This window comes from Sturnira hondurensis, unplaced genomic scaffold, assembly GCF_014824575.4.
Source record: "Sturnira hondurensis isolate 20B ecotype Veracruz unplaced genomic scaffold, ASM1482457v3 Scaffold0014854, whole genome shotgun sequence".
Taxonomy (NCBI): Eukaryota; Metazoa; Chordata; class Mammalia; order Chiroptera; family Phyllostomidae; genus Sturnira; species Sturnira hondurensis.
In genome coordinates, this window is record NW_028087485.1 from 12,562,816 (window position 1) to 12,589,684 (window position 26,869).

Genomic DNA, 26,869 nt, shown 5'->3' on the forward strand with positions numbered 1-26,869 from the left:
CCTTAATTGGCATGAATCAAGGCGCTAACCCCAAACTGCCAGAAGTTACTATACTTTTCACAACCAAGCAGTTATAGTTTTAAAAAAATGCCAGTTTCATTTAAGTGTCCTTGATAAAGCAGTAAAAATTTTATTTAACTCTCAACCCTTGAGTACATGTCTTTTTAATCTCCTGTGTGATGAAATGGAAGGTCTCATAAGTGCTTCTGCTACATACTGAGCTGTGACGGTTTTCTTAAGGAAAAGCATTTCAGCAATTGTTTACATTGCTGGTGGATTGACTTTCATAGAACACCATTTTTACTTAAATGAATGACTGTCAGACAAACTGACAGTTTGGTTATTCTGTGGTTATTCTATGGTTATTCAGATTTGGGTATGAGGCAGATACTTTCTCAAAGATTAATGAAACATGACTGTCACTTTAAGGAAAGAAAGTGACAGCCCTGGCTGGTGTAGCTCAGTGGATTGACCTTGGGCCTGCGAACCAGAGGATCGAGGTTCAATTCCCAGTCAGGGCACATGCCTGGGTTGCAGGCCAGTTCCCAGCAGGGGACACATAAGAGGCAACCATACAGTGATATTTCTCTCCTTTTCTCCTTCCCTTCCCCTCTAAAGATAAATAAATAAAATCTTTAAAAAAAGAAAGTGACAATGTTAGCTGTCAATAATAAAATTTCATGTTTCAAGCAACTAAAATTTGTCAGCTTCTGAATGCTGGTGAGATCAGTAGTGACACCAAAACAATTTGCAAAAATGTAAAACAATGCCAGTGTTCTCACTAGTTATTTTTGTTTAGGATAATAGTTGTTTTTAATTAAAATGTTAGTAGTTTGTTCTTATTTTTAAATGAATAAGTGTTTTTAAAAAGTTTCTCAGCTTAATTCCTGAAAAACACTTTTATGTTACTAAGAATTTTTTAGTGTAAAGGAGTTCTGAGATCAAAGGTTTAACAGCTGTTTATCTAGGCTATTCTTTTTTTAAAAATATATTTTATTGATTATGCTAGTACAGTTGTCTGATTCTCCCCCTTTTATTCCCCTCCACCCTGCACACCCTCTCCCACCCACATTCCCTCCCTTTAGTTCATTTCCATGGGTTGTACATAGAAGTTCTTTGGCTTCTACATTTCCTACACTACTCTTAACCTCCCCCTGTCTATTTCCTACCTACCGTCTATCCTACTTGTTCTCTGTACCTTTTTCCCCTCTGTCCCCACTCCCACTCCCCCACTGATAACCCTCCATGCGATCTCCGTTTCTGTGGTTCTGTTCCTGTTGTAGTAGTTTGGTTAGTTTGCTTTTGTTTTTGTTTGAGGTGTGGTTGTTAATAACTGTGAGTTTGCTGTCATTTTATTGTCCATATGTTTTATCTTCTTTTTCTTAGATAAATCCTTTTGACATTTCATATAATAATGACTTGGTGATGATGAAATCCTTTAACTTGACCTTATCTGAGAAGCACTTTATCTGCTCTTATGTTCTAAATGAAAACTTTGCTGGATAGAGCAATCTTGGATGTAGGTCTTTGGATTTCATGACTTGGAATACTTCTTTCCAGCCCCTTCTTGCCTGTAAGGTCTCTTTTGAGAAATCAGCTGACAGTCTGATGGGAACTCCTTTGTAGGTAACTGTCTCCTTATCTCTTGCTGCTTCTAGGATTCTCTCCTTCATTTTAATCTAATGTAATTATATAATTATGGCTAATGTAATTATTATGTGCCTTGGTGTGTTCCTCCTTGGGTCCACCTGCTTTGGGACTCTCTGAGCTGCCTGGATTTCCTGGAAGTCTCTTTCCTTTGCCAGATTGGGGAAGTTCTTCTTTACTATTTGTTCAGATAAGTTTACCACTTGTTGCTCTTCCTCTTCCCCTTCTGGTACCCTTATAATTCAGATGTTGGGATGTTTAAATATGTCCTGGGGGTTCCTAAGCCTCTCCTCATTTTTTTGAATTCTTGTTTCTTCATTCTTTTCTGTTTGGTTGTTTGTTTCTTCCTTGTGGTCCACTCCATTGATTTGAGTCCCAGTTTTCTTCCCATCACTATTGGTTCCTTGTGCATTTTTCTTCATCTCACTTAGCAAATGTAGCCTTCATTTTTTCATCTAATTTGTGACCAAATTCAACCAATTCTGTGAGCATCCTGATCACCAGTGCTTTGAACTGGGCATCTGCTAGGTTGGCTGACTCTTCATTGCTTAGTTGTATTATTTCCAGAGCTTTGATCTGTTCTTTCCTTTGGGCCATTTTTTTGTCTTGGTGTGCTTGTTACATAGTAAGGGGCGGAACCTTAGGTGTTCACCAGGGCAAGGTAACCCACTCACTGGGTTGTGACATTTTATGTGGGGGTGGGGTTCTAGAGGGAACAATGGTGCTTGCTCTGCTCTGTCAGAACTCAGTCCCCTCTGCCACTTCCCCCAAGCAAACTGGGCCTTTCTGGTGCTTATTCCATGTGGGTGGGCTTGTGTGTGTTCTAAGACCCTGTGGGTCTCTCCAAGGAACTCTCCTGTGAGGCTGGGAGTCTCTCCCTGTACCTCAACCCCCACAGGTATTTTCAATCAGTGTTTTGAGGGTTTATTTCCCAGCACTAGCACCCTAGGTTACACAGTCTGTCTCACTCCCTAGTTTTCTGTGAGTGAATGTGGGACCACTGTCAGGTCAGCCAGCTGCCTTATGTGTGGTGCCCTGCTTCTCAATCACTGCCTCGCTGAGTCTGCCTGTTGCCACCCCGTACCTGGGGTCTGCCAGCTGCCACCTGCGTGCCCATGGTCCACCCACTGTGTCTTGCGCACCTGCCCAGGGTGCCTTGCATGCCCAGTGTCACCCCTTTTTGTGCCTTGACCTGTCTCTGCTTGGCTGCCAGACTCCGTCCCACCTACTGGTCTGAATGAATGTGTCTATTTCAGCTCCTTGGCTGTCCGACTTTCATACAGTTCAATTTTCTGTCAGTTCTGGTTGTTGTTTTGTTTGTAAATTATTGTTGTCCTTATTTTGGTTGTTCAAGGAGGCACGGTATGTCTGCCTACGCCTCCAACTTGGCCAGAAGTCCCCTATCTAGGCTGTTCTTTAGAAGCCTGGCTGTTACAGAAGAGAGGTGATGAGGAGCTATGAGGAGATGTAGAATCAAGGAAGGTCACTTTTCAGAAGGAATACTTGAGCATATTTATGTGCTTCAGGCCAAAAGCCTGTGAACATGGAGCTCCCTGAACAAGCTTGAGGGGCTGACTCCAGAGAATAATGGAGGGATTAGGCTCACTGCCACTGATATTAGAAAGAGGATGGGTGTAGATACAGACACTTGTGTGCATATAGGGGTTGGGAGGTGAGGGTCCATGGCCACCTATCCTGAATGAGAAGTGGGGTTAAGTGTAATGTAAGAGGTGATGACTTCATAGATTTGAGGAGTATGCTAAAGATTTTTAAAAGCTGGTATGTGCAGTGGAAGATGTTGCTGACCCAGAACCTGTATTAAGAATCTATAGTGGAAGGAAAACCTGTGAATTAGTAGTTGACAACAGAGGGAATAATCATATTTTTTATTAGTAGTGTTTAGTAGCTTTGATATACCAACTGGTAGAGCAAATGGTCAGACCAATCCAGGGCTAGAATTGTACTGGTAGAATAAGAGGACCAGAGAAGTTGAAGGTATTGACAAAAAGTGATACAAGCGATAGAAGTTGCAGTTAGAGTAAAATAGTGAAATTTAAGATATCAAATAGAGAAGTCTAAATCTTTTTTCTTTAACCATTACTCATTGCTCCCAATCTTCTGGCCAATGAATTAGATAATATAGATAAAGATAATAGATAAAGATATATAAAATTCTATCAATTGACTGAAGCAAATTAACCTTCCTGTCAGTGATAGCATTGTCTGTTAAAAAAAAATTCATAGTCCCTATATAAGCATATCAGCATAGGGCTGAGAAGTACAAGTACAATCCAGGTAGTTTCTTTGAACTAATGGTCCCCTTGAATGACAAACTAGTTGGCTGCAACAAGTTTTGTCTACTGTTGTGGATTATATAATCACACTTGATATATATTTTGGTGTATTTTCTAGCTTAGAATTGACTTGAGACTCATGTTCAGCTGAGAATAGTCAACACCAACTTTCTTCATTGTCTATATTGGAGAAGGTTTAAGTTCTGAGGTCTTTGACCATCTGAAAGAATTCATTCTGTGTGAAAGCTGTTGAGCTTCATCTGTGGTGTTGAGAAAGGAGTGCTATTTGGAGAGGAGCCTTTATGTAGCCTCCATATCGAGCTGCTGGTGAGGGAGAGACATAGATGTGTGGGGAATAAAGTTGAATATGGGGGAGGTCTTTGCAGTGATGACAAAAGACACTGAGCTTTTTTAAATCTCTTTTGGTAGTCCTTTCATAGTAAAATGTGGGTAACAGTAGTAGCCATCAGATGGGAGTTCCATGAGAGTTAAATGAGAAGATTGTATGTAGGTGAGAGTAAATAATAATATTCTGTATTTGAGATTAATTATTGTTTAAGGAAATACCAGCATGATCCATGAGCAGCCTTCCAATTTTTTAAAACTTAGCTATTTTGAGGCAGTTCTGCTCCTGATGTCAGAGGAACTGGAAGATGTTTCTAACCTGGAAAAGTATTGTGAGACCCGCAGTCACACCAGCATCACAACTGAAGGAAAAAGTGACCAGCCTAAGATGATTCATTTGCTTGAGGCAGAGAAGGAAAAGATTGCTGAAAAAGTTGCTGATTTCCAGAAAGTAAAGAAGAAGCTAGATGCTGAGATTGGCACATAGGATGATATAAGCAATGATATTATTGTTCTGGCTAAGAAGATATGTATGATCATGATGGACATGACAGACTTCACAAGGGAAAAAGCAATCTGTGATAATCTGTGTCCCAAACCAATAGTCCAATGAGTTTAAAAGTAACTAGTTTTAAAAAAAGAAGTAGAGAAGGATGTCAGAGGAATGGCAGCATGAAAGATCCCCTTGGTCTTTTCAACCCACAGACATTTCTGAGATGTTGGCAAATAGTAACATCTAAAGATGGTCAAGTGAGAACAAATGGGGGAGACGAGAAGGGAGAAGGGTTGAGATGATCCATCGACTCAGCCCTGCAGTCAGTAGCTCACAATGGGCTCAGCTGGGAAACGGGAGGAATCTGGTTGTGGCCTGCACTCCCTTCACCTGGGCACTCCCACAAGCATGAGCATCGAGAGCTGCAGCTGAGCACAGAGATCTGGACAAGGACACAGCATGGGGATGCAGCCACAGGTGTTGGGAGGTCAGCATTCCAGACAGAGAAACAAAGCCACAGAATCCTGCCACCCCATAGCCTTCCTTTACCTTGGATATTGGATTGTGGAGCACATTATCTACAAATCTAAGAACTGGTATTCCAAAATCACATTTTTCCCTGAGCAAAGTGTAAGCTCTATGACTGGTCCTGGGGTCAGGACACACAAGGGACCCTGTGGAGATCTGAGATCACCATTTCCTTGAGAGCAAAACAACAAAGAAGCTGGTGGGTTCCCCCAAGCTACCCCACCCCCAAGCATTGCAGCACTGCTGGGAACCTCTGGGATTTCACAGAATTAAAAAATTTGTGATTCCGTGCCACATATGGGAAAAGAATAGAAAGACCTGTTTGTATTAATCTGCTAGAGAAGTGCCACTCATACATAGATTTTTAGGTAGAGAAAGAACCTTCAAATACCATGAATAACAAGGTTGTGAGGCAGCTCAGGAAGAAAACGAATCTCCAGCAAACATACTTAATGGCATGGAAATATATGCTATAAATGACAGAAAAGTCAATATTGCAGTTTTGAAAATGCTCAACAAGGTGCAGAAATACAGATGGGCAATTTAATGAGCTCAGAAAACAAATCAACGAACAAAATGAGTACTTGACTAAAGAGATTGGAACTTTAAAAAAGAACCAAATTCTGGAGATAAAGAACTCAGTACAAGAAGTCAAGAATGAACTAGTGAACATAGCAAATACAGCTGACCAGGTGAAGGAACAAAGATAGTGATATCGAAGATAGAAATCTAGAAATAATGCAGAGGGAAGGATAGAGAAGCTTGAGCATTAAGAAAAAAATGAAAGGATTCTACAAGAACTAGCTGGTTTTACCAGAAAGAGCAATATAAGAATAATAGGCATAACAGAAGAAGAGAGGGATAAGGGAATGGGGAACCTATTCAAACAAATAGTTAATGAGAACTTCACAAACCTATGGAAAGAAGTAGATCCTTTAATCCAAGAAGCAGACAGAACACCTATTTTCCTCAATCCAAAGATGCCAAGGCACAATCCTTTTCCAAGGCACATTGTATTAAAACTATCAAAATTTAATGAGAGAAAGAATTCTCATCCCGATTGGTGTGGCTCAGTTGTTGGGCATCATCCCACAGAGCAAGAGGTCGTTGGTTCAGTTCTCTGTCAGGGCACGTGGCTGGGTTGTGTTTTCGGTCCCTGATTGGGGCTCACAGGCAACTGATCAATGTTTCTCACACCAGTATTTTTTTCCATCTCTCCCTCCTTTCCTCTCTGTTTCTAAAAATAAATAATTATTTTCAAAAAGGAAAGCATTCTCAAGGCAACCAAGGAAAAGAAGAAAGTAACCTATAAAGGAAAGCCCATTAAGGTATCATTGGACTTCTCAGGAGAAACACTGCAAGCCAGAAGAGAGTGGAACCAAATATTCAGACTACTAAAAGAGAGAAATCACCAGCCAAGAATACTGTACCCAGCAAAGTTATCCTTTAGATGTGAAAGAGAAATAAAGACTTTTCCAGATATACAGAAGCTGAGGGAATTTATCACCAGAAGATCTCCATTGCAAGAAATACTCAAGGGACTTATTCTATCTGAAACAAAAAGCAAAAGTCACGAAACTATGAGTAAGATCACCAACAAACAGCATAAAATGGGATAATTTGTGACAATGAAAACATAAATGGGGTGGGAGTAAAGGCCTGAATTTGCAGAGAAGGATGGAGATCAGATGCATTCAAATGAAAAAACATTACTGTATATATGAAACTTTCTTTTTCATAAACCTAATGGCAACCACAGCAACCCCTCCCCCCAAAACAGACACATAGTTTTTAAAAAAAAAAAGAGGAAATAGAAGAAAGAAGTGTAGAATACCACCAAACAAAAACAACAGACAGAACATGAAGGAATAGAACCAACAGAGGCACAGAGCTACCAGAAAACAAAAGATAAAAGGGTTATAAGAAATCTTTACTTATCAATAATTACCGTAGATGTAAATGGACTAAATTCACCAATAAGTAAACACAGTAGCAAATTAGATAAAAAACCAAACCCTATCATATGCTGCTTTTAGGAGACACATCTAAGCTGCAAAGACAGTAAAAGGTGGCAAATGATTCTCCCAAGTAAATAACATCCACAGAAAAGCAGGTATAGCCATGCTTATATGTGACAAAATAGATCTCAAAGTAACAAAGATAATGAGACAAAGATGGACATTTTATAGTGAAAAAGGTGATAAAATACATCCAGGAAACAGAACACTTCTTCATATGTATGCACCCAACCTGGTAGCACTGAAATCTATAAAGCAACTAAAGACCTAAAGGGAGAAACAAACAAAAACACAATCATAGTTGGGGACCTTAATACTCCATTGACTGCTCTAGATACGCCATCCAAACAAAATCAATAAAGAAATATTGGGACTTCCGCCAAGATGGAGGCATAGGTGGAAACACTGTGCCTTCTCCCACAACCAAGTTTGAATACAACAAAGGTTTGGAGAAACAAAGACACAACCAAAGGACAGAAAATTGAATTACACGGAAGTCCGACTACATCTAACCATTCAACCGGGACAGTAAGAGGGGCGGAGCCAGCAGCGAGCAGGGTTGGGCAGGACAGGGCCCCCGGCCCCTGACCCCCGACCCAGGCGCGCAGGCAGATGGGAACCAGTTGGGGCACGGGGCAGACTGACCGCGGGCGCACATTCGCGCACAGTGAGACAGACCACGCAGGCTCCAGGGGGCGAGGGCTGACGGCGGTGGCACACTCGCATGCAGTGGGACGAAACGCGTGGGCCCGGTGACGGCAGCAACTGCGGCACCGGTGAGGGCCGTGGCGGCAGGCGGCTGACAGGACGCCATAGTCCCTCTTTGACCCCGCCCCCACATACATGGTCACAACCCAGCGACTTAGTTGCCCTGCAATACCAGTGAGAGCCATTGTCCCTCTTTGACCCCGCCCCCACATACAACGTCACAACCCAGCAACTGAGTTACCCTGTTGTAGTGAACACTTTAGGGCTCTGATCCTGCTACGTAACAGGCATGAACAACCCGAAAGATGGCGCAAGAGGGACTCAAAGTCCCAGAGCCAATAACTCTAAGCGACCGAGAAATTGCCAGCCTCTCAGAAGCACAATTCAAGACACTATTTATCAGGATGATCACAGAACTGGTTGATTATAGTCACAAATTAGAGGAACAAAGTTACAAATTAGAGGCATATATGAAGGCTAAACTAATTGAAATGAAGGGAGATGTCCAGGAAACAAATAGTGATGGAAAGGAAACTGGGACTCAAATCAATTGAGTGGACCAGAAGGGAGAACAAAACATCCCACCAGAAAGGAATGAAGAAATGAGAATTCAAAAAATGAGGAGAGGCTTAGGAACCTCCAGGACATCTTGAAACGTTCCAACATCCGGATTATAGGGGTACCAGAAGGGGGAAAGAAACAGCCACGAGTGGAAAACATATCTGAACAAATAATAAAGGAGAACTTCCCCAGTCTGGCAAAGGAAATAGACTTCCAGGAAATCCAGGAAGCTCAGAGAGTCCTAAAGAAGCTGGACCCAAGAAGGAACACACCAAGGCACATCATAATTACATTAGCCAAGACCAAAATGAAGGAGAGAATCCTAGAAGCAGCAAGGGATAAGGGGACAGTCACCTACAAAGGAGTACCCATCAAACTGTCAGTGGATTTCTCAAAAGAGACCTTCCAGGCAAGAAGGGGCTGGAAAGAAGTATTCCAAGTCATGAAATCCAAAGACCTATAGCCAAGATTGCTTTATCCAGCAAAACTTTCATTTAGAATGGAAGGACAGATAAAGTGCTTCTCAGATAAGGTCAAGTTCAAGGAGTTCATCATCACCAAGCCCTTATTATATGAAATGCTAAAGGGACTTATATAAGAAAGAGATGATGAAAAATATGAACAGTGAAAGGACAGCAAACACACAGTTATTAACAACCACACCTAAAACAAAAGCAAACCAAGAGGACAGTTAGATCAGGAGTGGAACCATAGAAATGAAGAACACATGGAGGGTTAGAAACGGGGGTGGGAGGGGGAGAAGGGGGGAGAAGGCACAGAAAATAGCATAGATGGTAGGCAGAAAATAGATAGGGGGGAGGGCGAGAATAGTGGGGGAAATATAGAATCCAAAGAACTTGAGACACGTGGTTATAAAATAAGGGGGGAGAATGGTGGGGGAGGGAGGGTGCGGGTGGAGGGGATTGAAGGGGGGAATAGAACAACTGTAATGGTATAATCAATAAAATATTTAAGAAAAAAACTCAAAAAAAAAAGAAATATTGGCCTTAAATGGCACATTAGACCAAATGTACATTAGCATTTACAGAGCCTTTCATCTCAGAACATCAGATTATACACTCCTAGCCAATGCACATGGAATGTTCTCAAGGATCAACCACATGTTGAGTCACAAAACTAGCCTCAACAAATTCGAGAAGACTCCTATCAAGCATATTGTCTGATGATAGTGCTTTGAAATTATTGAATCAACTGCAAAAAGGAAGTAAAGAAACCCATAAACCCGGAATTAACATATTACTAAAAAGAAAGATGACTGTTGAAGAAATAAAAGGTGAGATCAAAGGCATATATAGACAAGTGATAACAATACAACATATCAAAACTTCTGGGAAGCAGCAAAAGCAATAGTAAGAGGAAAGTTTATATAATTACAGGCCCATCTCAGAAAACAAGAGAGACAGTGCCCTTGGTGGTCCCCAGGATCTGTTTCTTGCTTCAAAAGGGTTTGGACAGAACAGACCCAGGTGTGCCCCTTTTTTCAGCCTTTGACCACCCTCCAACGTCTTTTCTAGTCACCACCTCAGATATTATCAGCCTGAGACCAGCCGACACCAATTTTTGATCTTGACTCCTCATTGTTGAGCAATCATGAGCTCCCAGATTTGTCAATTATTCCACTGAGGTGGAGGCTGCAGTCAACCATCTGGCCAACCTGCATCTGTGGGCCTCCTACACCTTTCTCTAGGCTTCTATTTTCACATTGATGATGTGGCTCTGCAGGGCATTGGCCACTTCTTAGAGTTGGCTGAGAAGAAGTGCAAGGGCACTGAGCATCTCTTAAGTCTGCAAAACCAGCATGGTGGCCACATTCTCTTCCAAGATGTGCTAAAGCCTTCCCAAGATAAGTGGAGTAAAACTCAGGACACTGTAGAAGCCACCTTGGCCTTGGAGAAAAACTTGAACCAGGCCCATTTGAATCTGCATGCCCTAGGTTCAACCCACACAGATCCTCATCCCTGTGACTTCCTCAGAGAACCACTTCCTCAGTGAGGAGGTAAAACTAATTAAGACATGGGTGACCACTTGACTAACATCCGCAGGCAGGCCAGTTCCCAGGCTGGGCTGGGTATTTCTTCCAAAGGTTCACCTTCAAGCACGTTTAGGAGCCTTTAGCACACAGAGGCCTTTGAGGGGCTCCTCTGCATTTCCCCGCTATCTGGCTTTTGCTTGAACCTCTCTCTAAAACCACTAGGCATTTGTTTAACCACCCTGGAGCTCTCCCATTCCTTGGACCCAATGGAAATAATAAAGCTTTTTGCAGCAAAAAGGAAAGAAGGAAAAGAAACAAGAAATTCCAAGTAAATAATCTAACATTACATCTTAAAAGAACTAGAGAAAAAAAAAGAACAAAGCAATCCAAAGTCAGCAGAAGAAAGGAAGTAAAAAAATTAGAGCAGAATTGAATGCAATAGAAAACAAAAAGAATATACACTAAATGAGTACAACAAAGAGCAGGTTCTTTAAAAAGATTAATAAAATAGACACACCCCTGGCTAGACTCACTAAGGAAAAAAGACAAAAGACTCACGAACAAAGTTAGAACTGAAAGTTATCACAGATATCACAGGTGTGCAGAGTATTATACCACAATACTATGAAAGACTGTATGCCACCAAATTCAATAACCGAGAAGAAACGGGTAAGTTCCTAGAAATATATAACTTTCCTAGACTGAATCATGAAGAATTAGAAGATCTAAATGGACTGATAAACAGGAAATTGAAACAACCATCAAAAATCCATTCAAAAAATAAAAGCCCAGGACCAGATGGCTTCATCAGTGAATTATACCAAGCATTTAAAGACTTGATACCTATCCTTCTCAAACTTTTCTGAAAAATTGAACAAGAGGCAATATTTCCTAACACATTTTATGAGGCCAATATAACCCTATACCAAAACCTGGCAGGGATCACACACACACACACACACACACACACAAACACACACAGAACTACAGATTAGTATCTCTGGTGAATACAGATGTAAAAATACTAGCAAATCAAATAGAGCAATACATTAAAAAAATATCACAATCAAGTGGAGTTCATTCCAGGGGCACAAGGATGGTTCAACATATGCAAATCAATCAATGTAATACACCACATTAAAAAACTAAAAGTCATATCAATAGACGCAGAAAAGCATTTGAAAAGATACAACTTTTATTTATGATTAAAACACTTAACTAAAATGGGTACAGAAAGAAGGTACCTAAACATGATAAAGGCCATTATAACCAGCCTTCAGCCAATATCATACTCAATAGTGAAAAACTGACAGCTTTTCCTCTAAAATTAGGAACAAGATAAGGATGCCCACTCCACCACGCTTAATCAACATAGTTCTGAAAGTCCTAGCTAGAGCAATCAGACAAGAGAAAGAAATAAAAGGCATCCAAATAGGGAAGAAAGAAGTAAAAGTGTCACTTTTGCAGATGACATGATTACCCTAAAAAAGCCCTAGAAATATATAGAAAATCCTAAAGACTTCGCCAAAAAAACTTTAGAAGCAATAAACATACTAAAGTTGCAGGATACAAAATGTATAAAAATATGCTGTTTTCCTGTATACTAATACAGGAAACTTAATTAGAAAACTTAAGAAAAAGAATTGGAAAAAAGCCTATTCATTTTGTAATGGCAACCAAATGAATAAAATACCTAGGAATAAGCTTAACAAAGGATGTGAAGGATCTATAAACCAAAAATGACAAAGCATTACTTTTTGGAAAGATTTTATTTATTTTTAGAGAGAGGGGAAGGGAGGGAGAAAGAGAAGGAGAGAAATGTCAGTGTGTGGTTGCCTCTCACATGCCTCCTACTGGGTCCCTGACCTGCAACCCAGGTATGTCCCTTGACTGGGAATCAAACTGGTGACCCTTTGGTTTGCAGGCTGGCACTCAGTCCACTGAGCCACACCAGCCAGGGCTACAAAGCATTATTAAAAGAGATAGAAAAAGACAAAATGAAATGGAAAGATATTCTTTGTTCATGGATCAGAAGAATGAACATAGTTATAATGATCATATTACCGTTACCCAAAGCAATATACAGATTTAATGCAATCCCCATCAAAATTTCAGTGTTACTTTTTAAAGAAATAAAACAAAAAACATACTTGTATAGAACCACAAAAGATCCTGAATAACTAAAGCAATTGTGAGACAAAAGGACAAAGCCAAATGTATTACAGAACTTGATTTCAAATTATACATCAGAGCTACAATAATTAAAACAGTGTAGGATTGGAAGAAGAACAGATACATAGGCCAGTGGAACAGAATCGAGACCTCAGAAATGAAACCACGGGTATATGGGCAAATATTTTTTGACAAAGGAGCCACTAGAAACAATGGAGAAAAGAAGGCCTCTTCAATAAATGAGGTGCTGGGAAAATTGGAAAGCCACATACAAAAACATGAAACTAGATTACAGGTTGTCTCCATATATGAAAAGTAATTGAAAATGATTCAAAGAGATAAATATAAGATCTGAAACAACAATATTACATAGAAGAAAACATACTAAGCTTATGGATTTTGGCCATAGAGAACATTTTATGAATTTGATCCCAAAGGCAAGGGAAGTAAAAGAAAAAGAAATGAATGGGACTATATCAAACCAAAAGCTTCTGCATAGCAAAAGAAACTGAGCAAAATAAAAAGGCAACCAAGTGAATGGAAGATTTAATGGCAAACAACAGCTCCGACAGGGGGTTAATATCCAAGATACATAAGTAACTCCTACAACTCAACACCAAACAGTACAATGAAGAAATGGGCAGAGGACCTGAACAGACACCTCTCTTAAGAGGACATACAAAAAGCCAACAGATAGATGAAAAGGTTTTCAACTTCACTAGCTATTAGGAAATTGCAAATCAAAGCTACGGTGAGATACCATTTCACACCTGTTAGAAAGGCTATTATCAACAAGACAGGTGACAAGTGTTGGAGACGTGGAAAAAAAGGAACCCTCATTCACTGCTGGTGGGAATGTAAACTGGTGCAGCCACTATGGAAAACAGTATGATGGTGCCTCAAAAAATGAATAGAGTTACCATATGACCCAGCAATCCTCCTTCAGGCTATCTACCCCAGAAACTCAGAAACATTTATGCACAAAGATATATGCACCCCTATGTTCATTGCAGCATTATTAATGGTGGCCAAGACATGGAAACAACCAAGGTGTTTTTCAACAGAGGATTGGATAAAGAAGATACAGCTCATACATCCCATGGAATACTACTCAGCCATACGAAAAGATGAAATACTGCCATTTGTGACAACATGGATGGATCTTGAGAATATTATGCTGAAGAAAGAGAAAGCAAAGAACCAGATGGTTTCACTTATATATGGGATATGAAACTGAAACTCAGACACACAGATAGCAGTATGGCAGTTACCACAGGGAAGGAGATTAGGGGGTAGTGAAGAGTAAAGGGGACCAAATATATGGTAATGGAAGATGACTTTTGACTTTAGGTGGTAGGCACACAATGCAATATTAGATTATGTGTCATGGAAATGCACACTTGAAACGTATATGGCCATCTAAGCCAGTATCACCCCAATATATTTAATTAAAAAATAAAAATAGAACTTGGCCATTTTCTGAAATACAACAATTAATACTAGTTACTTTTTTTAATTGAGGTAAAATCTAAAAAGTGAACTCACTGTGACCACATAACCATCCATTTGAGGACATTTGTCAGCTACCAGTTTGCTTTAAGATGTCATACTATCCTCAAACTGCACTTTCAGAGTGTCTGCAGGTTCTTTTATTAGTGTATAAGATTTGGCTTAAGTCTATCAGCTTTTTTGAAGATTTTATGAACAGATGGATAAACATGAAATTCTAAAGAACCTAGTTGGAGCAAGGTCCTCCTTTAAGGCGGTGAAAGGTTGATGAATTGTCCTATTGTTTCTAAACAAATAATGTTACTCATCTGAGGACAATTGATTTCTTAGCTAAGAGGGCGCATATATGTCTGGGGATTAGGTTAGTATGGGTTAAATATAGCTAAGGCTGTTCTCAAAACAGGCAACTAAGGTTTCTGAAGTTACAGTGATAAATATCAATATATATAACATGCAAAAATACATACTTTATATATATAATTACAGATACAGAATCTTAAAATTTTAAATGAAGATGTCATTAATTAAAACTAGTTTCAAAAAACAAGCAATCAGAACAACAAGAAGAAAAAAACAGCTCTGGCTGGTGTGGCTCAGTGGATTGAACACCTGCCTGTGAACCAAAAAAAGGTCACTGGTTTGATTCCCAGTCAGGGCGTATGCCTGGGTTGCAGGACAGGTCCCCAGTTGAAGGCATGCAAGAGGCAAGCAATTGATGTATCTCTTGCACAATTGTGTTTCTCTCCTTCTCTCCCTCCCTTCCCCTCTCTCTAAAAGTAAATAAATAAATAATGTTTTTTAAAAAAGGAAAGAAAATAGAACCCCCCAAATGAGCATAGTGTAAGCAGCCTCTGGGACATCTTGAAGTGTATTAAACATTCACATCTTAGGGGTACCAGCAGGAGAAGAGAAAGAGCAAGAAATTGGAAATAAGACTGTCAGCTGATTTCTCAAAAGAAACTTTGCAGGCTAGAAGGGACTGGCAAGAAATATTCAAAGTGATGAAAAGCAAGAACCTACAGCCAAGATTGCTCTACCCAGCAAGGCCACCATTTAGAATTAAAGGGCATATAAAGCTTCCCAGACAAGAGAAAACTAAAGGAGTTCATCATCATCGAATCATTATTATGTGAAATGTTGAAGGGACGTATTTTAGAAAAAGATCACCAAAACTATGAACAATAAAGTGGCAAAAAATACAGATCTAGCAACAGTTGAATCTAAAAAACAAGCAAACAAGAATAACAGAAGCAGCAGAATCATGGATACGGATAGTGCTTTGATGGTTGCTAGATGGGAGGGGGTTGTGGAGGAATGAGTGCAGAGGTGAGGGGATTAAGACAAATAGGTGGTTACAGAATAGCCATGGGGATGTAAAGTCCAGTATAGGAACTGAAGAAGCCAAAGAACGTATACACATGACCCATGGACGTGAACAGGGGTGTGGGGATGGCCTGAGAGAGTGGGCTGTACAGGGTGGGGAGGGGCAAAAGGGCAAAATTGGGACAACTATAACGGCATAATCAAATAGAATTTTAAAGAAAACTAGTTTCAGATTTTCAGTGCTTTTTCATTTGGAGGTTGACATGTTCGTTGAGAAGAGAGGTTATGCCCACTGACTGAGGTTCTTTTATAGATCACTCCTATGGTGACAGCACGGAGATGGTGAAGACCATTGTGCATACTGTGCAGAGTCAGGACCGGGTTCTGAAGGAGCTTTTTGGTCATCTGAGGTAAAAAAAAAAAAAAAGTTACTTTATTTCCTATTGAAAAGCCTAAATACTAAAAGATATTTTTATCATCTTCCTTTTAAAATGGACTACCCTTTTTTGGTAAACATATCAGAACTAGGAAGAGTTCTGGCAGAACCTTGAGTAGCTTGACCACAGCTGTGTGCCTGTAGGTGTCCTGTTCCTGTGCACTGCTTTGGAGATCAGTCATTAAATCTGGCTCTGGTTGTGGTTTATTTCCCCAGCTGGGTTTGAGCGTATGGTGTATGGTCTTGTGAATTGTGTAAGTGCCTGACACTGATTTCATCTCTCCAGCAAGTTGTTGGGCTGTAAGCAGAAGATTATTGACCTACTGCCCAAGGTGGAAATAGCCCTCAGTAACATCAAAGAAGCTGACAGCGCTGTCATGTTTATGCAGGGGAAGAGGCAGAAAGAAATATGGCATCTTCTTAAAATTGCTTGTGTAAGTAATTTTTATTGAATTACTTATTTTTATTTTTATCCCCACCCAGGGACTTGCTTATTGATTTTACAGAGAGGGGGAGGGAAGGAGAGAAACATTGATCAGTTGCCTCTCACATGCCACCTGGCCAGGGACAGACTTGCAATCTAGGCATGTGCCCTCACCAGGAATCAAACCCGTGACCTTTCAGTCTACAGACAACACTCTAACCAAAAGGGCCACACTGGCCAGGGCATAAATTACTTCATGTGACATTGATTTGTTGTTATTCCCTGTAAAAGGGATTTTTTGTCAGCATGATCTGGCTCCTCTTGAAAAGAAGTACTTTGGTGTTGGGTTGATGCTTGCATTTTTTGTTGGGTGTCTGATTAGCAGTTCAGATGCAAGACTTCATGATCACCCTTTATTATCTTTCCTTTCCAGTCTCCTGTTTTTATACTTCTCCCAGATCTTGACTATTGTGGTATCCCACCTTGATTTGGGGATAGGTATGCCTGACTAGTTAATAAAACCCTTCGTTCAAATGGGTTTTCCCCCCAACTGAAGTGGAAATAGATGGGTAGACACATTTGGGTTTAGTCAATGAAGAAAGGGCCTGGGGAAAGAGGAGTTAGTACTTGTATGTAATACACATTGCTGAGGAGTTTTCTGCAGAGATATTCTTGCTGTGCAAACAAATTGTGATAAAAATATGTCTTAGGAATATAGTAGGAAATTGTATGAATCAGTAGAGATACTTGCCTGTAATTTTACTTTTATATTCCTTCAGACACAGAGTTCGGCTCGGTCCCCTGTAGGATCCAGTCTAGAAGGTGCAGTAACTACCCCTCAGGCATCAGCATGGCTGCCCCCAACTTCAGTAGAACGTGAACAGCCTTTGTCATGCGTGGTAACTCAAGATGGGTGGGTTCACTTTGTAACAATAGGTAGTTGTTTTCGTGAATAGTGATGGGAATGAGGCAATAGAACATAGTGGTTAAGGCACAGTCTTCAGTGCCCTATAGACTAGGGTTGAGTCCTAATTGTCCACTTGTAATAACCTTGCACAATTGACTTGACTCTTTTCTGTTCACATTTCCTCACCTGTAAAGTAGGAACTGCTGTGAATATTCAATTAGTCAACATGTAAAGTACTAGGAAGTAAATATTTAGCAAATGTCACTTATTATTAGTGCAATCCACATTTTAAGTTTTCTTTCTATTTTTGGCTTATCAGTTCTTTTACCCAAACTTTATTCTTTTCTTAACCATTTATCTATGAGAAATTATGCTTTTTGCATTTATCATTTTGGGGTCTTGATCACCCCTGTAATGAATTGTTGAGTTTAATCTACCACTTAGTATTTCTAATATTAGACTGTAATGCCTTAAATCAGTTTTGCAAGTAAGAACTGAAGTTTGAAGCCCTATGTATTTTTTATTAATTCCTACTCTTCTGCTTAAAGCTGAATGACTATCCATTTCTGTTATTTTTCTCAGCATAAGATGTGCCGTATCCAGAGCCAGTGGCTCTTTGCTAGTTTGTGTCTTGTTGCTTTTCTCACAACTCATGGAGATTCTACAGAACCAGCCTTTCCTGGAAGCTCTGCCCATAATTAGTTTTGCAGAAGTGCAGCCATGTTACATCACTGCTCAGGAGGTCGTGCAGTTTGCACATTCTGTACTCTGGTTTTATGAGAGAAAAGCACATGGCAGGAAGGCAAGCTGATAACAGGTATTTTATTTTTTTAAAGAAAACAAGTTCCAGGTTATGTCTTGGGGTCATTATAAATTTGGCCCAGTGTAATACATCCACAGCTACAGCACAGGCTATAATTAATTGTATAGACTTTAGGAAATAATTTCATTAATCAGAGTTAAATCAAATAAAATTTAATACATTACTAACCTTTTTGCTTTCATTTAAAGGCATTTAGGTTTCTCAGGGGATGCTAGTGCTTGCACATGTCACCTCTGCACAGTTAATTTCAGATTTGAGGTGGTAGTTGTCGGTGAAAGTGTTTAAATGTCTTCCAGTAGGAATACATTATAAGGAAAACTGATTTGAATTATTATGTACCTGTGATACTTACCTAGCAAAGATTGGGAACTGTTGGTTTCAATTTTTTAATCTGTTGACTAAGAGCTGAATTAGAATTAATTCTAAGCTAAAGTGGCTATAAACCATGCCTAGAACTGATTCTAATAGGGTAGGGACTCTGAGGGGTGGTAAAAGGTGAGGACAGAGGCCGTACCGAAGAGGAAAGCGTGGAAGGCAGGAACCAGATCAGGATTTCCTGCAAATATAAATTTATAGGAGTCTTCTTGGTTCTGGGCAGCTCCCCGGTCACACAGTTTTCTTCTGCTGTCTTCAGTAATCAGCCTGCTTGTTTCGTTTTTTCATTGCTGCTATCTGTGGTTTCCAGCCAGCGTTTTCACCTTTCCTGATCTTTGCAGAACAAATTGTACTTTTGTATCTTCTCCCCTATATTTGTGTCTCTGAAAAGTAACCATGCTGGTGGTCTTACTACTTGTAAGGAAAGGTAAATATTCTGGAAACAAAAGAGATCTTTTGTCTGTGCCACAAGGATCTCCCTTCCTCCCACCCATCCAGTTAGCATTTTCAGGGGGAAGAAGTTATACATAAGTGCCAGTTTTATTTCAAAGAAAAATAAGATTGGAGTTATGGACTTATTATTAAAGCTGGGCAGAGGCAACAGACGGAGTGACAAGCAGCACTGTGCCTCTGGGTGGGAGGGATGAGGAGACTGAAGATTGCAGCAATCAGCAGATTGGGATGCAGGGTTGCAGGAAGGGCAGCGATCATCGGACCCTGAAAACCAGAAACTAGAGGAAATTCACATGCCCCTTTGCTGAATTTGGAAAGGATTTTTTTTTCTTCTCACAGGGAGACTTTGGCACAAATGATAGAAGAAAATTTGAACTGTCTTGGCCATTTAAGCACTATTATTCATGAAGTAAATGAGGAACAGAGTGATAGGATGATGGTAAGTTTTATATGGCTATGGATGTGTGTTTTAGGTATATAGGTGCAAAGGGTTAACTTTCCATGCTAGCCTTACCTGGCATTTGGGGTGCATGTGGGGAAGAGAAGAACACAGAGGAAAGAGAAGGCTTTTGAGGAGTATCCTTGCCCTCAAATCCCCACCCTCTCTTACTCCTGGATGTACCAGGAGTCTGTCATCAGTAATCTCCAACAGTAGCACCTGTGGTCAAATGAAATGATTGGTGAGCTTTCTTTGTAATGTGACCACTGAAATGGAATGGTTTGTACCTTTTTGCTTCGACAATCAATTTTCTCGAATAAGATAGGGCAGGACTTATATCATAATTCCAACTCATTAACTGCTATGTATAAAATGAATATTGTTAATATAGTTTTGATTAATTACTGTGAATTACTGATTTGTTAAAACTTGGAGAAACAACAAAATTAAAAAACTGGATTAACTTCTCTTCATTAAGTCTCAATGTCAACTTTTTGTATCTCCTTTTCCATTACTACTTCAAATATTTATGAAAACTCTTTGAAATTTTTTAATTAGCAGAAAATAAGGTAAACTCAACTCTAATTACAACTTATGCTCTTAATTGATTAAATTTTGACTATAAAATGTCCAAACATACAGAAAACTTATAAAAATTAAGACTTATAAGCCTACCACTTATAGTTAACATCTAATTGTAATCTTTTCATGCCTGGTTTTAGAATCTTGATTGGAGTTGGTTAACAGAATGACTTGCCACTTATTCACTGTCCCCAAACCAATGGAAGTTGTTGCCGTACATGTTCGAAATTTGTTTTCTCCCATGAAACCATTCTTCAGACACCATTCATTGGAAGAAATGGCTGTGATCAAAAACTACTCATGGTTTTACAAGGGCAATATTTTGGCTTTGGGTAATTTTAACCCCTGAACAGATAGAATTTTATGTTTGTGAACTTGTTTAAATACTACAGCGACTTAGGCAAATCACTGCAATTTATTTAACTTTAAACTTGGTAAAACATTACCTATTTAACTAACTAAAAATACCTTTTAACTTTTAACTGTGGCATAAGGCCTAAAGTAATAATATATACAGAGGAGAAAACATCCACTAACACGTGTTCCAAGTAAATGTTGTCTGCCTGTGTTTCTGTGACAGAGACTGTTCGTAAGTGAAATTGTACCTCTTGAAGAATAAGCCCTACCTCCTTGTATTGCACTCAGCAGTGCTCTTTCTGGCATCGTAAGGAGTTGGGTCAATCCCATTTTCAATTTCATTGCACGCCTGACAGTGTTCCTTTCCTACAGAAGGGACTGTGCATCTTTGTTTTGAATACCAGTGGACTGTCATAAGTGTGCTGTGTGTATATCTCAAGTGTGCTATGTGTATATGTATTTAAGATGTACATTTAGTAATATCAAAGAGAAGATGTCTGTTAATTTATAATGTATTTGAAAACATGTATATGTCTTTTCATTTGTAAAAATGGGTCATTAGTTTCAGGAATCTTTTATGTCTCATCACACAAATACATAAAGGTCTGTACTCTTACCTGTAGTTCCAAAATCTAAAAAGCTCTGAAAACAAGGTTTTTCATAAGCTTGGCGACAAAAGTCATCTGCCTGCAAATCTAATCTGAACTGACAGTTCAATCTACTTATCCCATTTAGTGTGAATATCCATTTATTTTGCTGTAGAAATATTAACATGTTTGATATTTGGGGGCAGGAAAGGCTGTTGCCATAGACCCTGATGGGTGTTTATATAATTTGGTATATGCACTGAATTACCTTTGGAAAAAACCTGAAAATTACATAATTCTGAAATATCTGGCTCTAACGATTTCACATAAAGGATTGTGGCTCTATCAACTATTAAGTAATTTAGAAGATACTTGTTTTTTAAAAATGTGAAATGCTTTTGTATTATAGTTTTTCACTTTGTGTATTAAATGATTTTTAAATTACTCTCGCCTCGCTAATCATTAAAATCAGATGAATGTAGTTGACCCTATAACTACACAGGGGTTAGGGGCATCAATTCCCCACACAGTGAAAAATCTGTGTATCACTTTAGCCTCTATAGTCAGTCCCTCACATCTGTGAGTTCAACCAGTGGAAGTTGGGAATGCAAAAATACTGTTCTTTTTTTTGCAGCTGGTTGAATCTGCAGACACAAAAACAGCAGGTAAGAAGGGCTGACGATTTTTCTTTAAAAACTATGTATAAGTGGGCCTACACAGTTCAAACCTGTGTTGTTCAAGAACCAACTGTAGTTGAATATGGTTTGGGAAAATGTGAAGGTTCCATGAAGTGCAATTGGCGCACAGAACAACACAATGGCCTCTCACTCTACTTTCCTTAGCAGTTATACAGGACTTATAGTAAAGACACTATTGGGCCTTTTTCAACTGAGATTTCCTATCACCAATCTCCGTGCCTAAAAGCCACGCTCATACGTTGCCCTAATAAACCAATGTCGTAGTCACACCATCTCGTTTTGCTTGTAGTGTCATTTTCCTGTTCATCGAAGTTTGAAACCTTGGGTTTGTCTTCTAACATTTTAGTCATCTGATACTGTTGTTTAAATAGAGAAATTTGATTGTAAGCTGTTAGAAAAGGCAGTTTCTCTCTTGCTTCTCTACTTCTAGGTCTTAGACAAGAAACATTTATTGGGTACCTGTTGTTTGGAAGATACTGTGCTAGATGGCAAAACCAGAAGTAGTTAACACAGTACAATAAGAATACTTATCTGGGAGTCTGAACACAAAGCCATCAAAACATTAAAGTTATTGTTAAAGGATTTTGTAAATTATCATGGATTTTCTAAATATTGTAATAACTGATAAAAAGGTTTGCTGTAGAGTGGGGCCATCTGCTGGGGTGACAGCAGAGTAGTCTCATCGAGGTGGTGTGAGTCAGAACAGATTAGTACACTAAGATCACCTCACACTTGCTTTTGATGCAGTCGTTGACCGCTCTATTTTTGTTGGGTTACAGCTTTTTAGAGTTGAATGGCATTTGTGAGTTGTATACATGTCATTATCTCAATTAAGCACTATGAAAAACTAAGAATCCATCCAGAAAACGGGCTAGAACAAGTTATTTTTCATTATTTTTGCTTTTTGGAAGTTAAAATTGGTAAGCTCTGCAAATATCATTTATGTGGAAGACACAAGATCCCAGACACTCCTAAGTAATAAAAGGCAAAGGTAAATGCATTTATTGAAGGTGGAGGGTAGAGTGGTCTGGGAGGGTTTGCTTTAAGGAAGACGAAGTCTATTTACGACTTCCCATTTCCACAGTTACCTCCAGTGTAACTTTGGGCCTGCAGTTTCTAACCACTTGCCTTCCCTGCCTCTCATCTGTCTCCATTCTAAACCAGTTTGCAAAATCACTGGCCCTAAAGCACTGCTTTCCCCTACTTCCCTGCCCAGGAGTTCAGAGCCCTCCTACCCTAGTCTGCTTGTCCAGTTACAGTCCCACTGCTGTCCTTTGAAGGCTTACAGTAACCATTACTGCCTAACCTACTCTAATATGCTGCCCTTATTTCCCTTGTATTTGCCCGTCTTCAACCTCTACTCTTTGTCCTTTTTGTCTTCGGTATTATATGCAAATGATGCATATTAAAAAAAAAAACAGAAGAATGTGCAGTAAAAAGAAAGTCTGTCTCTTCTCTAGCCATCCAGTACTCTACCTGCAGAAAAGGTGCGTTGAGCCTTTCAAAACTTGGCCTACTCTACCATCCCATTCTTTTTCAGATACTGGCTTCAGGGAAGCTCAAAAATGCTCACTATTCTTTTTCGTTTTCCTAGAGGACCCGTTCTTAATGCCTGGATGGCCCTTGGCAGATAAGCATTCCGGCACATTTATAGGTGCTCGGAACTTGATTGGATACCTTATTCTTTAAACTTCCACTTTACTTGGAACAATTCTGGCTGCTCCTGAAGTACATACTTGCCCCGTATACTTCGCTATAAACCACAAAAAGGACAAAAGAACGGAACAGCTACCACACTGAGTGAAGGAGTCTGAGCAAGAACAAACTGACCAGTTCCTTTTCCCCAGAGGCCCTCTCCTCCCTCTATGCCTGTTTACTCCAGATTAACTACTTCTCTTCCGGAACGGGAAACCACCAGCGCACAGCTCAGAGCCCACGCACTTTCGCAGGAATTTGCGCGGCAGGCAGCTGGGAGAATTTTGACCCGTCCGCTCCCCGTCTCCTAAATCCCACGGCGAGCTCTGCGTCGGCGTGCGTGACCGCGCAGGCGCAGAGCTAGACGAGTGGGCGGGGCCGGCGGGTGTCCCTGGTTAGTGCGGCGGGGAGGTGGCTGCACGTGCCGGTGGGGGCGATGCGTCACTGATCCGTGTGGCGCGGTGGAGGGTCGGCCTCCCTTCGGACCTGTACCTGGCCTGGTTCTTCGTTAGTATCTTCTGCCTGCCGGAGCAGCCATGGTGGGGGGCGGTGTCACGACGCTTACCGAGCAGGGGTGACTTGCGGGCCTCCTCCGGCGGAGGGGTTATCGAGGGGGAGAGGGTTCGGAGAGGCGGAATGAAGTGGGGAAAAGACGTGTAGGACTCCCCGGCTGGCTTGCATAAGGGAGCCAGTTGTCCGGGCGCAGAGGGTGGAAATCAGGGAGGGTAGGGGTGTCTCTCACGAGGTTGGGGGTCCTTTCTTCCCTTATTCAGGAGAAACAAGAATGAATATGACTCAAGTCCGGGTTCTGGTGGTCGCAGTGGTGGGTCTGGTGGTCGTTCTTCTTTACGCTTCCATCCACAAGATCGAGGAAGGACACCTGGCCGTGTACTACAGGTGAGCAGTCTGTGCAGTCAGCTCAGGTTTTAGAGCAGTAGAAGGAAGACTCCCGGTGGAATGGCGTCTAGGAAGTTGTTTCTTGTTCAGCGTCGGGGAGCCCCCGAAAAATGACGGCTGGCTGGCAATGGTTCCTCCACCTGTAAGTGAAGGGATGGATAACTCATTGTTGTATTCCATACAACTGGGCAGGGTTTCAGTTTGAGATTCATATGCTGTTTAGAAACTTTGGTCGTATTTGTGATGGTTCTTTAGATTTTTGTTTTCCCCTTGAAAGCACGGAGTGTTTGGGTTTGGCTTGTAAGGCCAGAACATGATGGCCGTGACAATTACTACATCTTTGGACCGCGAGACATAAAAACAGCATTGATGGGCCACCCTTGTTTTACCCTACTGGAGAAATTGTTATAATGATGTATTTGAAAGGGCCTCAATTTTTAGCTTGTTCCCATCATCCCCCCAAAGTGATATTTCTATTTTTAAATCCACCCTGAGTCTTAGAAACAGACTTCTCTGTGAAACGCCGGTTTCAGATGTGGTTTTAGTGATATGTTGTAGGAGATGGAGGTGTAGCATAAAAAATGACAAATCACTTCAGCATTGCCCAACTGGTAGTAAAACCAAGGAAAGAACTTTTCAAGGTAAGGGTGGACCTCGAACAGTTAGTTTTTTCCTTATTTTGTTATGAATTCTTTGCAGGTCTATTTATATTTTCAAATAGAAAGCTAGGTTCTATGAAGTTATTCGCCAACAATTAGAATAGGACTTCTTTTTAATACTTGCCCCCATTGTGCCTCTTTTTTGATCACTTCCAAGATGTGCTGTCATAGTTCTCATGTTCCAGAATTTGGTGAACAAGTCGGTGATACTCTCTCTACTTTCAGTCTTACTCTACTCCCTCACCCTTTATCTTTCCATTCTAATTTTAAAAAAAATTTTTAAATATGCCCCCAGTGTTTTAATTGCTTTATAGGTAGCTTAAACTTCCTTGAAAGTGTGCGTTATCTTATTTTATTTTTATTTTTTATATATATTTTTATCGTCGTTCAGTTACAGTTGTCCCTCCTCTTTCCTGTTGGCTCTACCCTGCCTTGGCATTACCTTCTTTTTTCAGTCTGGTGATTAAATGTATTAGGTTTTGAACTGGCTCATGTTATGCACAATTAAAACCCAGCAACCAAGAGCCATTAGAACTTTTTTTACAGGTATTTCTCAGACAGTTAAAGACCAGTGAAAGTCCTTTGTGTCTGGAGACCCAGAGGTGTGGTTGGTCCAGCTTATGAAACAAGGTGTAACATCAGTTTAATGTGATTTTTTTTTTACCTCCTTAGCTGCGGCAGGTGTTTTAGGGATCAGGTGTTTTATTGTTCTTCATTAGTAATTTGTGTTAGGCTTTTATAGGTTAGTAGCATGAGTAAGAATGGGTACTTATTAATAGTATTTTAGATTTGAAAAGAGAATTTCTCTCCTTATAATCTTGTCAAATTGAAACATCTTTTTTGCAGGGGAGGAGCTTTACTAACTAGCCCCAGTGGACCGGGCTATCATATCATGTTGCCTTTCATTACTACGTTCAGATCTGTGCAGGTGAGTGATTTCTAGGGAAGCCCCCACACTGGAAAGACAGGTGTGACAGGAATAGTTGCTACATTTGTGGGTGGAGATAGATTTCCTGATTGCTCAAAGCAAAGGTGGTATTTACTTAAACGCAAGAGTTAAAGTACAGAGTACAGGTTACAATTTTGAACCACCTGGCTCTCTTGAAATATATTAGAAGTAAGAGCTAGGCACCTTGGAAAAACTGACTTCTCACATCTGTATAGTGCTATGCAGCAAGCCTTCTGCTGTCAAAATGAAAGCAGGACTTCAGAACACTAGAAATACAAACCAGTGATTGCTTGGTTTAGAATGGTGTTTGGTTTCCATAGAGGCAAGCTCCTGGACTACTGTGAACATGGGAGATCTGAATTTTCGTGCACAGCTTTCCTGCCTATATTTTTGCCTGGGACATTAAGCACGATTTGATGTGGACCCCTAGAGAGTGTTCTATTTTGATAACATTCTGTTTTGATAACATTTTTAAAGTGGCGTCCTACTGAGAACAGTGTCCTGGCCTTGGGAGACACTAGGATAATTACCTGTTGACATAACAAGATGACAAAATAGGGTTAGATAGTGACTACTTTTGTAAACTCAGTGTGGTCATAAATCTGTAGATTTGGAAGTTTGTCTTCTATCTGCTAATTTTTCAGGAGTGAAGAAAATTTAATGTATTTAATCTTAAAATTTAAGTCTGGGCTTCTTGCTAAGTGAGAATTTTCCTTTTAATTTGTTTTTAGATGGTTTAGGGCAAGAATTTGTATCTTGAAGTGAGATGTGTTCTCCCTTTAGTCAGACTAATTTCCATGTTGTTTTCCTGTATTTATTTTACCCACTCTTGCCTTGGCTCCTGCTGCCACCTCTTCTCTCCCCACCTTTCCCTTCATGTCCTCTGTCCTTTCTCAATATTTCCAGCCTTCTAAAGGCTCATTGCCAATCCCTCTTCTAATCTATAGCTCCAAAGTCTATAGTGTAAATTGTGGCCCTTGGTCTTATTCTTACTCCT

At 40.2% G+C, this 26,869-nt stretch overlaps 2 protein-coding genes across 4 annotated transcripts in view; both read left to right on the top strand.

Moving 5' to 3' along the window:
• CHUK (component of inhibitor of nuclear factor kappa B kinase complex) overlaps positions 1–20,646 on the top strand; it is a 55,932-nt gene extending 35,286 nt beyond the window's left edge. The window contains exons 17-21 of one of the 2 annotated variants that reach the window (XM_037064173.1): positions 15,905–16,001; positions 16,314–16,461; positions 17,231–17,364; positions 19,349–19,448; positions 20,171–20,646. In XM_037064173.1, the coding sequence (XP_036920068.1) occupies positions 15,905–16,001; positions 16,314–16,461; positions 17,231–17,364; positions 19,349–19,448; positions 20,171–20,200 (509 nt within the window). In that variant the 3' untranslated portion in view covers positions 20,201–20,646. The remainder of the gene's footprint in view (positions 1–15,904; positions 16,002–16,313; positions 16,462–17,230; positions 17,365–19,348; positions 19,449–20,170) is intronic. The other variant, XM_037064174.1, reaches the window with a different exon arrangement.
• A 3,100-nt stretch (positions 20,647–23,746) lies between these two features.
• The window catches only part of ERLIN1 (ER lipid raft associated 1), a 39,726-nt gene continuing 36,603 nt past the window's right edge, over positions 23,747–26,869 (top strand). Inside the window, exons 1-3 of one of the 2 annotated variants that reach the window (XM_037064175.1) lie at positions 23,747–23,874; positions 24,141–24,264; positions 25,770–25,851. In XM_037064175.1, coding sequence (XP_036920070.1) covers positions 24,152–24,264; positions 25,770–25,851 — 195 coding nt within the window. In that variant the 5' untranslated portion in view covers positions 23,747–23,874; positions 24,141–24,151. Of the gene's footprint in view, positions 23,875–24,140; positions 24,265–25,769; positions 25,852–26,869 lie in introns of those variants that run through there. The other variant, XM_037064177.1, reaches the window with a different exon arrangement.